This window comes from Austrofundulus limnaeus, unplaced genomic scaffold (assembly GCF_001266775.1).
Source record: "Austrofundulus limnaeus strain Quisiro unplaced genomic scaffold, Austrofundulus_limnaeus-1.0 Scaffold3, whole genome shotgun sequence".
In the NCBI taxonomy this organism is placed as follows: domain Eukaryota; kingdom Metazoa; phylum Chordata; class Actinopteri; order Cyprinodontiformes; family Rivulidae; genus Austrofundulus; species Austrofundulus limnaeus.
Genome location: NW_013952405.1, coordinates 907,359 through 921,054, shown reverse-complemented (window position 1 = coordinate 921,054; position 13,696 = coordinate 907,359). Strand labels below are relative to the sequence as shown.

The 13,696-nt window shown below is 38.7% G+C and overlaps 2 protein-coding genes across 5 annotated transcripts in view; one reads left to right on the top strand and one right to left on the bottom strand.

Moving 5' to 3' along the window:
- The first annotated feature begins 104 nt into the window (after positions 1–104).
- On the top strand, positions 105–10,569 carry pabpc1l (poly(A) binding protein, cytoplasmic 1-like). Of its 4 annotated transcripts, none has more exons than XM_014016411.1 (17): positions 105–235; positions 968–1,173; positions 2,680–2,873; positions 2,949–3,064; positions 3,672–3,770; positions 4,077–4,216; positions 4,298–4,392; positions 6,751–6,888; positions 7,361–7,456; positions 7,633–7,893; positions 8,740–8,827; positions 8,902–9,021; positions 9,105–9,241; positions 9,515–9,623; positions 9,716–9,846; positions 9,950–10,023; positions 10,379–10,569. In XM_014016411.1, the coding sequence occupies exons 2-16, from the start codon at positions 981–983 to the stop codon at positions 10,010–10,012; spliced, it is 1,980 nt and encodes a 659-aa protein (XP_013871865.1). In that variant the 5' UTR covers positions 105–235; positions 968–980; the 3' UTR covers positions 10,013–10,023; positions 10,379–10,569. The 4 variants fall into 4 exon arrangements, with proteins under 4 accessions (XP_013871865.1, XP_013871887.1, XP_013871878.1 ...); XM_014016424.1 differs by lacking the exon at positions 105–235 and adding an exon at positions 266–365; XM_014016417.1 differs by lacking the exon at positions 105–235 and adding an exon at positions 278–420.
- A 1,862-nt stretch (positions 10,570–12,431) lies between these two features.
- rbm39b (RNA binding motif protein 39b) overlaps positions 12,432–13,696 on the bottom strand; it is a 5,502-nt gene continuing 4,237 nt past the window's right edge. Inside the window, exons 12-15 of the mRNA XM_014016399.1 lie at positions 13,569–13,662; positions 13,176–13,281; positions 13,004–13,082; positions 12,432–12,930 (exon numbers count right to left, since the gene is read on the bottom strand). Of these exons, the coding sequence (XP_013871853.1) occupies positions 12,830–12,930; positions 13,004–13,082; positions 13,176–13,281; positions 13,569–13,662 (380 nt within the window). The 3' untranslated portion in view covers positions 12,432–12,829. The remainder of the gene's footprint in view (positions 12,931–13,003; positions 13,083–13,175; positions 13,282–13,568; positions 13,663–13,696) is intronic.

Sequence of the window (13,696 nt, the reverse complement as noted above, 5' to 3'; positions counted from 1 at the left end):
AGTAATCTCAGTTGTTTTTGAGGCATAAAACGACGTTTAGCTAAGGTGTGCTAACATGCTAACGAGAACTATTTCCGTTCGATTCAAGCCTTTTCACGGCCTAATTGAAACAACTGTGCGGAGGGGAGGCGTGCAGGTGTTCCACGGTGCTAATTAAATCAAAACACCCCCACGCGCTCACCGTAAGAGTGCTCACAAGCTTCTGCACTGAAAAGACCCACGCGCTCACATAAAGGTAAGTTCACGTGCTCGTTTCCTGCAGCATCAAGGAATTTTATGTAGAGACAAGCTAGCGATTTTTATTTCTGTACGTAAACTAATGGTGCACACCAGGCTAATCATGGTTCTGCTTTGTTTTTAAATTGGTAAGAATAAGCTTTAACAGTCGAAACTGCGACTTGTTGCTAGATTACTTTTCAGGTTTGTCTTGTTTCACATTTTTAGATTGAGAGATTAATTGTCTTGATTTTTGGCTAGCGTGTCTTGAAAAATGCGCCTGATGAGTAATAATGTAAAACTTTCCACGACAAAAGTTTTAAAGTTGTAATTTTTTATATATGTTTTGATTTAAATATGTATAAGTTGTAATTTTTTCATAGATGTTTTGATTTAGATGTGTATTTTTATTTATTTATTTTTTTGGAAGTGTGTACTTTTAGCTAGCTACTGTATTAGCCTTGGTTCTTGTCTTGAGGTCATATTTTAAGGCCAGAAATAATAGTAGCTAAGTATTTTGAAGTACCCTTCCTCATACTTTAGGCATTTTTCTTCAATTTTGAAAATATTCAAATAAAAAGGTTTTAAATTGATCTCAACGTTACAGCTCAAAACTGAAAAATGTTTAAAATTGCTTGTAAAGTAAATCAGACCCCACTATATTGTGGGGTCTGATACATATACATACAATATATGTATTGTATTTATTTCAAATTGCCTGTTAATTTTTATTTTATTATTTTTGATCCAGTTGTTTATGCAAAATGAATGGCAGTGGACCAGCGTACCCTCTGGCCTCTTTGTATGTTGGGGACCTGCACCCTGATGTTACAGAGGCCATGCTTTATCAAAAGTTTTCCCCTGCTGGACCCATCATGTCCATCCGTGTGTGCCGGGACATCATCACTCGCAGATCTCTGGGTTATGCCTACATAAACTTTCAGCAACCAGCTGATGGTACAGCAGCATTTTACATCACCCTTAAAACTTCATACATCTTACATTTAGATGGGACACTAAATTATCACGTTGTTGGCTGTATGGTGGATGTGAATTTTGGGCAGATGCCAGAATGTGTGAAGTAATAAAATATATTAGTTGCCGTGTACAGAAATATAGTATTGTGTTAAAAAACCTAACTCATCTCTTTTTTATGTTTTAGTTCAAGCACACAGACTCTTGTAATACTTTTTAAAGTGGTTTTGATATAAAGTTCTTCTGGCTTTCCAAAACTCTTTCAAAAGGTTTTAATGAAAGTCTAAAATTCTTGATCTGAAAGTCATTTTTTCAAAGAAAAGAAAAAAAAAAAATCTAGTTAAGACCTGAAATGAATGTTCATCCTTCAGATCAACTGTATGTCAAGTTTTCAGCCCCTTGCTTTTTAGACATTATGTACTTTGAGTTAAATTATTAAAATTGTGGTGTTTTTTTTTTCTTTTATGTATTTAGCTGGAATATAAAATTTGTCAATTGAAAATTTTACAAAGTTCATCTGTAGTTGATCTGAGTTTAGAATCATTTTCAAACCTAAAAGTTTCATAGATCAGAGTTGAATAGCTTAACAAATACATATAATTTAAAAAAATGTGTTATGTGATATAAAATTAGTAACATAGCAGCCAAAGTCCAAAGAAACCCTTTAAACAAGTCGAAACTGGACCAAGATCACTTAAAAGATTACAAGAAAATCTGTCTTCTGAGCAAAGTCTAAAAATGTCATTTTTAACTCAAGAACTTTACCAAATAGGCTCCTGTGTGTGTTCTGTTGTGAGAGACGAAATGCATCTTAAGTGATGCAAAACACAATGGTCAGATTCAGTGATAAAATAATATAAAAAATACCTTGGAAAATAAAATGTAGACAAGGATGATTCCCTAAAAAGAAAGTGATTGTTAGAGAAAGAATAAAAGAGACGGAGTCAGATTATATAATTAGACAAAGTTTTAGTTTAAGGTTCATGTAAGGGAGCAGTCGATGCTTCACACCTGCACTGCCCAACATGGGCAAAGCAGGTGTTGAAGTCAAAGCTTGTTTCTTTACACAGTTTTTATAATTTGCACCGGGGCAGAGGGGAGTCAAGTTGTGTCTGCTCCTCCCTCTTATTTACTGGGAATACTGGGAATATTCTTATCAATGTTTTCAGACAGTCTCTCTCTGCTGAGAAATAACATGAAACAATTAAACAACAAAGTTCTATAAACACTAGTAATATATAAAAAAACACAAAGATATTATTGTTTTTTGTTCTATCAGTGATAAGATAGAAGAAATCTTAGCTTTTCTGTAATGATTTTGAAAGAAATCAGACTTTAATGCTCTCCATAACCTCATTCAGCTCAGCAAACTGTAGAATACATTTACAGCTTTCATGACTGAACAAGTTAAATTCTGTATGAAGCTGCTGTTCTTATTGACAAGTGGTTATCATAAACAATCTTCATTAATTATACTTTTTGTTTTAGCGGAGTGTGCTCTGGACACAATGAATTATGATGTCATCAAGGGTCGACCAATCAGAATAATGTGGTCTCAGCGTGACCCCGCTCTCAGGAAGTCCGGTGTGGGGAACATATTTATTAAGAACATGGATGAATCGATTGACAACAAAGCGTTGTATGACACGTTCTCAGCCTTTGGCAATATTTTATCCTGCAAGGTAAGTCAACATTTTTACTAAAAGTTGTGAACAGTTAGTAGAAGAGCTAAAAGTGAATGGCTTCTGCTTTTATAGGTTGTTTGTGATGAGAAAGGATCCAAAGGTTATGGCTTTGTCCACTTTGAGACTCAGGAGGCTGCAAATCGGGCCATTGAAACGATGAACGGGATGCTTCTAAATGACAGGAAAGTGTAAGTACTCTACTTCAAAGCTATTTTATTTTTTCTTAAAATGTTTTTCTGAACTAACAAAAACAATAGAAATCTTCATAAGCTTAGGCAAAGAGGAAAGCAGAACACGTGTGTGTTTAAGGTTAATACTATTTACTCCCCAGGACAGAATTTTTTTTGCAGATGAAAAAAGAAAAAAATTGTATAGGTCTTCTGGGCGGGTTCTTCTCTAATGAAACGTTTCGTCTCCAAGAGACTTCTTCAGTCTGAGAGTTTCAGGCAAAATTCAGGCTTTTAAGCACTGCCTCCATGTGACTGATACATCACATGGCTATCATTGACACCTAATTAATACCTATTGTTAACAGGGGGTGGAGTGATACTGGCAATAGCAGCRCTGTAGGAGGGGGACAACTGAAAACGGAGGCCTCCACCTCTGTTTAATGATGGACGGTCTTTCTTCACAAAAATGGCTTGTTTTACTCCTCTCTCAAACCAACGTTCCTCTCTATCAAGAATGAGAACATCCTCATCTCTGAAAGAGTGTTAGAGTGAAGTTACTGAGATGCATCAGGACACTTTTTTGCAGATAATTTCTGTGTGTTGTTTTGTGTTGTGCTGTGCTCAGTCAGAAGACAGGGAAACATTTGGAATCTGGCATTGTGAAACTCAAGAACCATTTCCTGTGGGAAAAATGTCAGGTCTCCCAGCATAGGTCAGCACATAGGTATGATGTTTGTCTAGATTTGTTGTCTTTGTTTTAATTGTAGGGATATGCAGAAAATCTGTTAATTCTACAGTGTTTATTTTTTATTTAGGATTAAAAAAAACTCTGATCTAAGCCTCATTTAGTGAAATTATTTACTGATTTTTATTTTAATTTTTAAGAGGACTTTTAACAATGTTCTACTGTCTGTATTATCAGTGGTTTTGGTGTTGCATGGTGAGGTTTGGTAAATTTGATGACTGACTCCCTTCTTTTTATTTTGTCTTTTGAAGAGTTGCTCATCTGGCTTCGTATTTCTCTTTCCAGCTTTGTTGGCCACTTTAAGTCGCGTAAAGAAAGAGAAGTTGAGTATGGTTCCAAAGCTGTGAAGTTCACCAACGTCTACATCAAAAACTTTGGAGAAGACCTCAGTGATGAGAAACTCAAGGAACTCTTTTCTGCATTTGGTATTTAAAAAAAGCATTTATTGTCTTCTGCTTGGTTGGTGGCAGTGCAGTTTCTAAGTGTGTGTGTGTGTGTGTTCTCAGGGAGGACTCTTAGCGTGCGGGTGATGAAGGACGAGAAGGGTCGTTCCCGAGGATTCGGTTTTGTCAACTTTGCTCACCATGAAGATGCTCAGAAGGTAAAACGTTTCGTTTTGTGTCCTCAGATTTCTCATCTTCCAGCAGAAACAATTTCTTGTCCGGTTTAAAACAATGGACTGAAACATCTGCTTCTTTCTACAATTCAAACAGTGGGCCTCATGCAAGAACATGTTCATATTCTTATCCTAAATTTCTCTTACTTTTTTTCGTACGAAGGGTTCATACGAACATGCCATGTCAGATTCAACAAACTCTTCTATCTTCAGGAAAAGTGTTAATGAGCTGCGTAAATTCCACCTGTTCGTATCCAGCTGCTCGTGCACGCGAGAGGAGATTAGCATAATTACCACCCCAAAAACACCATATAAGGCTGTGTTTCCTGCCTCAGATATCAGGAAGTGTCCAGTCATGAAAATGACAGTGAAAATTAAAAAGAAGAACTTTACGAGTTCAGAGATTGAAGTCCGTCTGTCAGAGATCCAGAAAAGAAAATGTCATTTTTAACAGGTCAGCTGTGGGATAAAAAGAGCTGCTAAAAGTATAAACAACTATGTTAAATCATTTTCATTTATTCAGAAGACACACCGTAGTGCACTGTACACCCCCACCCCACCCTCGCAGGTGGTCTCAGATGCGGGTTTGAAATAAGCATTTTAAAATGTTTTCAAAATAAGTCTGGCACTTTGGAGAAAACCCAGGACTTGCTCATATATCCCCTCTGGCCTGGGAACGTCTCGGAGTCCCCCAGGACGAGCTGGAAGGTGTCGCTGGGAAGAGCGGGGTCTCCTGCTGCCAATCCCGGAAAAGCTGGCCGGACGGACAATTTATATTGTTAGTCTAAATTATTACATTTAAAATTATAACTCTAATTCAAGCAGAATAGCCTATTGTCAACATAATTATGGAGTGTAATTTATTTTCAACTCAAAATATCTTCAAACTAACGAAATATAAAGTTATTAATGAAGAAAACCCGTCTGGATAACAGCAGACTGACTGCTCGTAAAATATACGACAGGTCTGGACCACTTGTGAATTTTGTTCGTATCTGAAGAAAATCTTAGAATACGAAAACATTGGTGAATGCCACAAATTCTCCTAAATCACTCGTACGCACAACTTAAGAACAAATCTGTGCGTACGAACGGTTCTTGCATGAGGCCCGTTGCCAACATGGTCATTATTTCAAGATTTTAATTTTACTTTGGATTAGTGCAGCCTGCGTGTTGCCAGATTTTACACTCGATCAGCATTTGACTAAAAACCAAGTTAAATGCCAGCTGCTGTATATATAGAGCCCACTAGGCTTTCTAAGGATGTCTTCCTACAGTTTAGTAAATCATATGCCCAAATTTGCAATAACATTTGTGTCCAATATTATTTTCTTTCCCATATAGACGAGGCAACACTGGGAGTGAGCTGAGGGTTTAGGGACTCTACATTGTAGCATCAGGCTGTAATATTCAAAGGATTTGTTTTAAACTGTTGACACATTTATTTTTACTTTATTTCCTTTTTCCAACAGTTCAGTTTGCCACATGCCAGTTTTTATCCTTTTGGAAAAACATTTGTGCTTCTTTGACATTTATTCAATATTTATTCAGTTTGTAGTTTTTTTTTTTTTTTTGTAGGTTTGATGGTTTGTTTATAAGTTAGTGAACCTGGAATTAAGACAGTTCTTAATACCACAATGAGATGAGGATCTACCTCCAAGTTGAGGAGTTAAATATTGAGTTCACGAGTGAGGGACGAATGGAGCATAAGATTGGTGGATGGATCAGTGCAGCTTCTGCAGTATTGCAGAGGTTGTACCGGTCTGTTGTGGTGAAGGAGCTGAACTGTAAAGCACTGGAGGCGGCTGTGGTGGAGTGGTTAGGGGAGTCATCCCTTTAATGGTAGGTTGTCGGTTCGATCCCCCGTTCCAGGTGTCTGTCGTTGGGCAAGACTCAATCTGCTTGCCTACTGATTGAAGTGTAAAGTGCTTTGGGGTTCATATGGACTTGATATATTACTGATCAGTCTATGTTCCTACCCTAATCTTCACTGTAGTGACCAAAAGAACCAGATCACAGATACAGGAGGCCGAAGTAAGTCCAACTACTGGAGAAGAAAAAAAAAGTCTTAGCAAATCTGTCCACAGGGAATAACTAAACTGAAAGATTTGCAAACCTATGCACTCGGTTTCATAAACAAAGAAGAACATATTCTTACATTCCTAAATTTTGCTTCTACTCGTGACTATGTGAGTCCTGTAGCTTTTCTTTGCAAAGAAAAATGAAATCAGCAAACGGGGTCTCCTCTGCTCCATCATGTTTGATTTGCACTAAGAAAGGAGTAGCCTGGAAGTTGTCCTTCAAAGATTACATGTTGACATTCCTCACTGACTTGTTTCTCAGGCTGTTGAAGAAATGAACGGGAAGGAGTTCAACGGGAAGATGATTTACGTGGGCCGGGCTCAGAAGCGTCTGGAGCGCCAAGGGGAGCTGAAGCGCAAGTTTGACCAGATCAAACAGGACCGCATCCAGCGCTATCAGGTACTGCTGAGTTTTAGTCACACAGCATGTGAATTACTCTATGGTTTCCAGGTTAAAAGGTTTGAGTTTATTTTTGTGAATAAATGAAAGGTTTGAGATGCTTTTGATGGAGGTTTTACTAGAAATATTTAAGTTTTCCACTAAAGCACATCCCAAATCTCTGGTTTTTGATCAGATTAAAGCAGCTCCCATCACTGAAAAGATTAAAAGGTAGTAGTTAAATCTGATCTCGAACTATGAAGCTGTTCATGTATAAAGCTTAAAATGTTTGATACAAACAAAACCTAAAAATATTTTTTATTGTTGGGCTGTAGACTTACCAGCGTAAAAATCCTGCTCCTGTTAACAGTAGGATGGCAGCATGATATGAATTTAGTTGCTAGATATATATTTTTTAGCGTGACGTGCTGCTGTTGAAGTTGTTACTTTGTTGCTGGGGGAAAAGAAAATGCTATTCTTGTCATCATTTCAGGGCGTGAATCTGTATGTGAAGAACTTGGATGATACCATAGATGATGAGAGGCTCCGGAAAGAATTTTCACCTTATGGCACAATCACAAGTGCAAAGGTGAGATTTGTTCACATTCCGCTGTGTGTATAGTACCGTATACTGTATGTATATAGTATCAGGCGGAAACTGAAAATGGCATCGTGTATGTTTAATAGACAGGAAAGTTTTGCAGTTGTTGTAGCTCTGGTGTATTTGGCTGCATAAAAACTGAGCTCCTTTTCGTCTCCCATCAGGTGATGACTGACGGTGGGCAAAGCAAAGGCTTCGGCTTCGTCTGTTTCTCGTCTCCCGAGGAAGCAACAAAAGCTGTGACTGAAATGAACGGGAGAATTGTTGCCACCAAGCCGCTGTACGTCGCTCTGGCTCAGCGGAGAGAGGAACGTAAAGCCATTCTAACAAACAAGTACATGCAGAGGCTGGCTACCCTGAGAACTATGACCAGTCCTCTCATTGACTCGTACCATCAGTCGGGATATTACATGACTGTTCCGCAGGTATCACTTTTTTACACTCTCCCTAATGGAATTTACCTGATAGATCCTATTTGCACTTCCAAACAGATGTGTTTTTAAAGCAACTTCTGTGTCTTTGGTGTAGTTTTTAGTCAAATGTGGGATTTTCTGTTTTAAAAGCATATTTGCATCAGTAGCTGCGTTTCCATTGCAAATGTGCGCAAAACTTTGTCGATATTGTGTTAATGTCGAAAAACACAGTTTCACAACTGCAGTTTTTTCCAGTAAGTAAGAAATGCTATTAAAGTCACATGTGAATACGTTTGTTCTCGTGGTAAGTCATTACAAACATGGAGGCAATGGATGTAAACACATAGCATATTGCTACCGCGACACTAGCGCTCATCATCAGAGGAGACGTCGGCGTCTTTTATCAAGGCTTTCCAGCGACAAGCTCCTACTTGGGAGCGGCTACATATGCTGTGTTTTTGGGATATTGTAGTCGGTGAGTTTACTATTATCTTTTACTACTTCTGGGATTTTACTACTACTTTTGCTTCCTGTTATCTTCGTTGTCTTTTTTGCCAGTAGAAACAGCCGGTTGTTGATATGTGACTCCCGTGATGCGAAAAAAGTGTTTCCATTGCAGTTTTGCAAAAAACACCAATTTCGATACGGCTGAAAAACCACCTCATCCTAGCGCAAAAACATTTTGTCGAAAAACATAATTTTTTTCGAAATTGACGTGTTTCAATTGAGCAAATTTATTTTCGAAATTCTAATTTGCGCATTTTCGTGGTGAATGGAAACGCAGCTAACGTGAAAGTTGAATCGTTTGTTTTACATCTGCCCATGGAGTGTGGGTTGACACATGTTCATGCCTTGCAGCCTCCCACTCGATCCTTCTACAACCACAGTGCCGTCACCAACGTGAGACCGGTCCCTCGTTGGACGGGACACCCACCGAGACCCCAGGGTAAAACGTCTTGCTTCCACTTCACAAACATGAACTGTTGGTGCTGCTTGAATTCTGAGCTTGCGTGTTTCCAGGCCCGTACTCACCTCCGTTTGTCGGAGGTTCTCTCCCACGTCGCGGATCGACGACCATCACCACAGTCAGACAAGCTTCCACACAGGCCCCACGCATCATAACCTCGGCACAAAAGACAAGTACCGGAACTGCGACCAGTTCTCCTAAAATGTGCTGCTTCACGGGGATGTTGTTGTCTAACCTGTGTGCCGGCTCTCTTCAGATAACATAGGGACTCAAACTGTAGGAGGACGCACTGACATGGTCGGTGTGCCCAGAGGCGGCCAGTACAAGTATTCATCTGGAGTGAGGAACCCCCTGCATGTTGTTACTGTGCCGGCACCCCTGACGAGACCACAGGTAATGTCTGCTGGTGTTGCCAGCTCTAATGAACCTGACATTTCAGCCTGAGCCTGTGGGAGAATAACGGAGACTAATGGGTTAAGAGTAAACTGAGCAGAACTGTTCTTGCGAACACGATATTGGAACGGACTGCAAAAACTGAGTAAGAAATTATTTTTAATAATGGGTATTGAAAGTAACATGAATCGAACGCTTAAACGTTGGTCAAAGTAAAAATATATAATTAATTGAATATTTTAGCGCACTAATCTCGTTGCTCGATGTTCTCAGATTGTTTCTGCACCTGTGGTGGAACCACCTGTTCACGTTCCAGTCCCCGAGCCGCTCACCGCCTCCATGCTGGCTGCAGCGCCGCTCATGGATCAGAAACAACTTCTCGGTAAGCCATTGTTTGTTTGTTTTTTTCTCCTTTTCTCTAGAGCAGGTGGTGTGTATGTGTAGTCACTCTTCTGTCTCTGCTGCGACACACAGGAGAGCGCCTGTACCCGCTGATCCACGCCCTTCACCCGAACCTGGCAGGAAAAATTACTGGGATGCTGCTGGAGATCGACAACTCAGAGCTGCTGCACATGCTGGAGTCACCGGAGTCCCTGAACTCTAAGGTTGCTGTTATTTCAGTTTTAACCTTTTGCTTTTTAATCGTGTGCTGGACGTCTCTTTAGCTTCTGGAGGTAAAGGCTTATTGTCCATTCCCTGTCCTGTCAGGTGGAAGAGGCCATCGCTGTCCTGCAGGCTCACCAGGCAAAGGAGTGTTCTCCAAAGAAGTGAAGCTGCTTCAGGTCGGCAACAACAATGTGTATTTCAAAGAAAACGTTGGGGATTTTAATCCTAAGGGGCTATATTGTCAATCAAAAGAAAAACAGCATAATTTTGTACCTTTTTTTATGTGTTTGTGTGTGTGTGTGTGTGTGTGTGTGGTGTTTAGTTGTTACACCCAGAGCAATGCTGCACTGAAACTTTAAATTTAAAATGCCACCTAGAGAGTACATTCAGGCACTCCTGGTGGAAACGTTAGACACCGACTAGCTCAGATTTCTGCACAGCGGAGTTAATGAGTGGACTTTGTTAGTTTTCTATTTTAATAGGTAAAAATGACCACAAAAGGCCTAACAATGGTGTACATTCTTTTTACAGGTCTCTACGTTTGTTTTGGAGGTGGAAATTAAATTCTAAGTGTAATGTTTTTGAAGAAAAAGGAAAAGAAAAACGGAGGAAAAAAATTCTCGACCGGTTTACATTAATATTTCTGAAGTTCCAAAGTTGCAGCTCTTTTGTTGTTGCAGTGCCTTTTGTTAGAACATAAAGTTTCCCTCGTATGCATTAAACTTGTGTTATGTCATTTGTTATGCACAAAGGTAAATAAATCTGTACCAGAGCCTTACAAGCCAGAGGTGATATTTGACTGAAGCAACCCAAACCTTTAATCCTCTGGGATTTATTTTAAAGAAGTGTCAACATTTATTTCAGCTCAGCTGCGTTGCATTTTCACCTGGGTCCAAAGTGCAAGGTAGATTAGGTCTGCTGATGTGTCTCTCACAGCAGCACTAACTCCAGTATTTTATCAACTTTTGGCTCCCAGCTGGTTAATAAGTTCAGTTTATTGTTTGAGAACACAAATGTACATTACAGCTCCTATAAATGGTCCTGCTCCACAAAGAGAAGGCAGGGACATTTGGTTTAGTAATTTATGTGAAGTTTGTTGGCAATTTTTAGACCAAGTCACAAGCTATACTTTTAATTCTGACAGAAAATCCTTTAAAGGGGACCTGTTATGCAAAATTCACTTTTTAAAGGATTTTTTTACTCAACTTTGGGTATGTACTTCTTAAAAAAACAGTCCTAGGACCAAAGAAATGCACCCAGGGGCATATTTACTATAAGTAAATGTATTTTTAATGTATATTAATGACATTTTATACTTCCGCCATTTTGTGATGTCACAAGCCATACGACAACCGCTGCTGCTCCCATTACCTGCCCTGGTAACAGCATGCAGAGTGATCGCAGAGCTCCGACACAGGAGGGGGAGAAATAAAAAAGCTGCGACCGACTCTGCCTCAGGGTCTCATATATACAGTATGGTTGTACAACAGAGCTTCGGCTATTAGCCATGCTAACGTAAACGCTGGCTTTGGAGGGCGGAGTTAATGTCAACAGATTTTTGGAGGGCGGAGTTAATGTCAACAGATTTTTGGAGGGCGGAGTTAATGTCAACAGATTTTTGGAGGGCGTTACCAACAGAGCTCATTAACATAAACAGCTCTTCTGAACAGAAGTCAGAGCAGGCAGAACTAGAAAATGGGAAGTTTTATTATCTGAGAATTATTTTGTGCATTAAATTGAATGAACATGGTCTGGACAGACCACAGACATACCATAAACATTTCTAGGACCCATAATTGGTCTCCTTTAAACATTTCTTCTAAATTACTGCTCCTAATTGGTATAGTTTCCGATGAGCTTAATCTCATTTACTGTACATCAGATAAAATGCCAGGTGTTTGAATACCACAAATAAAACCTTATGAAATGATAGGCCACCTTAACTCTAAATTTAAAAAATGGTATTTAAGTTAATCATTTTTAAAATGTTCTAATCTTGTCATTTGGAACGCTAACACAATAGCATATTTTACCTAACAAGTTTTACTTATGTGGCAACAAGATTTCTTGTAAATAATTTTAATATCCATAATCCAAATGTGTCCTTGTTCCGTTTAGGAGAAACGTCCTGAAGACTACAAATGCTTTTATGGCCATATTTGTATGAAAAGTTAATCCTACATTTACCGTTCTTAACAGTCACAAGATCTGATTTCATGTGCTCACATTTAAAATTGCCATGAATGAAGAGAAATTAATACTTTGTACATTAGAGAAAGAGCTAATGATTTAAAAATCAGCTGTATGTTAATTTAATCCACTTTTCCTCAAGTGTTAACATTTACCGTTTGATTTTTTTTTTTTATTCCAGTCTGAACAGAACACTTAAACTCGAGACCAAAGGAAACCTATCCATGAAAAAATTATGCCTTTTCAAACTAAGCTCCTGATCTGATTTCAATATATGCAAATTAATAAAATTAAAACATGGTCAATGGCTGTAATTAAGACTTTAATAAGAGCATTTTGGATTTTACTTGGCAAGACAATCTCACCTAAATGGCACGCAAAAATAAAACAAATGCCATGTTTGTAGATTTATTGGAACCTTTCATACAAAAAAAAAAAGGCTGTATAAAGTTACAAAGGATTACTGTTGACATCGATATACTTCCAACATCTTCGGCCTAATAGCCCAACACGTACTTCTGCAATTCCTTTCAAATCTAAAACTGATTTTGATGAGCAGATAAGACGGTAACATTAAAAACATACAGACCAAGATACCTGCAAATTACTTCTCAGTGGCAGTTTACAACACAAACCCACAAAAATTAAAAAGTAACTCGGGAGAAAAAAAATGAATGTGAGGGCACTTTTTATTACACACAGCCAACTAAACTTTCAATGAGTTTTTGCTTCAATGAAATTTCCATAAATGCAAACAAATGTATTTACACTGACTCTGAAAGCCGTCTCCGACTATCGGCGTGTGGGCATTAGGAGCTGCTTTGCTGTTACTGAGTCTGGGAAAAGGTTGTGGTAGGTCGGTAAAGGAACATATGCAGCCGTTATCATTTTACCTGAGGAGAAAGAAAAATGGTAAATAACCTGCCATGCGTATTTTGTTTTGCTTGCTGCAACTCAAACTTATACCTGCAAACCACCGTCCATGAAGAGCATTCACAGTTGCCATTGCAGCTGGTATTGAGGGACACTTCACGTACACGTTACCCTGTACAAAGAGACAATTAGGTTAAATTTTGATTAGAATAGGAAAACTTAATTCTGACTGAACATTACTGCATAACTGAACACTTTGACTTACCTGAGGAGAGTTCTTGTCAACATAGATGTGAACAACTCCTCCGTGTTTGTTGCACTCATCAATCACATCATCTTGAATTTCACTGGCCCAGTTAGGATCATTTTCTCTAAAGTAGGAAAAAAACATTACACAATGTATTCAACAACAACAACCAGTAGAATGCTCTTAATAGTATTTGTTCTGGCTTTCCTAACAGACATTTGAATATACTGAAAGTTTTGATTAATAGTAAAATTGGTCTATTATTTTGTACTATGTAAGAAGGTGTTTGTTTACTAACTGGAGGAGGAGGGACTTAAACCAGTCCATACTAACACCAGGCATTAGTTTTGAATTTCACATGAATAAATAATGAGGAGTTTACTAAAATTTGAAGCTGTCAGATATTCTTACGCTTGGGGGTTGAAGAGGTTGGACAGTTGAAGGCAATGTGTGGCCAGCGGCTGTGAAGGGAGGTTCAATGCTTGGCTTGGAGCTGGCGTTGGAACTGCAAAACAAATACCTCAGTTATTATATATATA

Coding starts and splice junctions, on each gene's coding strand:
- pabpc1l (XM_014016411.1), top strand. CDS start 981: ATGAATGGCAGTGGACCAGCGTACCCTCTGGCCTCTTTGTATGTTGGG. Junction 3,771..4,076: donor CAGCATAGGTCAGCACATAG/GTATGATGTTTG, acceptor TTCTCTTTCCAG/CTTTGTTGGCCACTTTAAGT. Junction 4,217..4,297: donor GGAACTCTTTTCTGCATTTG/GTATTTAAAAAA, acceptor GTGTGTTCTCAG/GGAGGACTCTTAGCGTGCGG.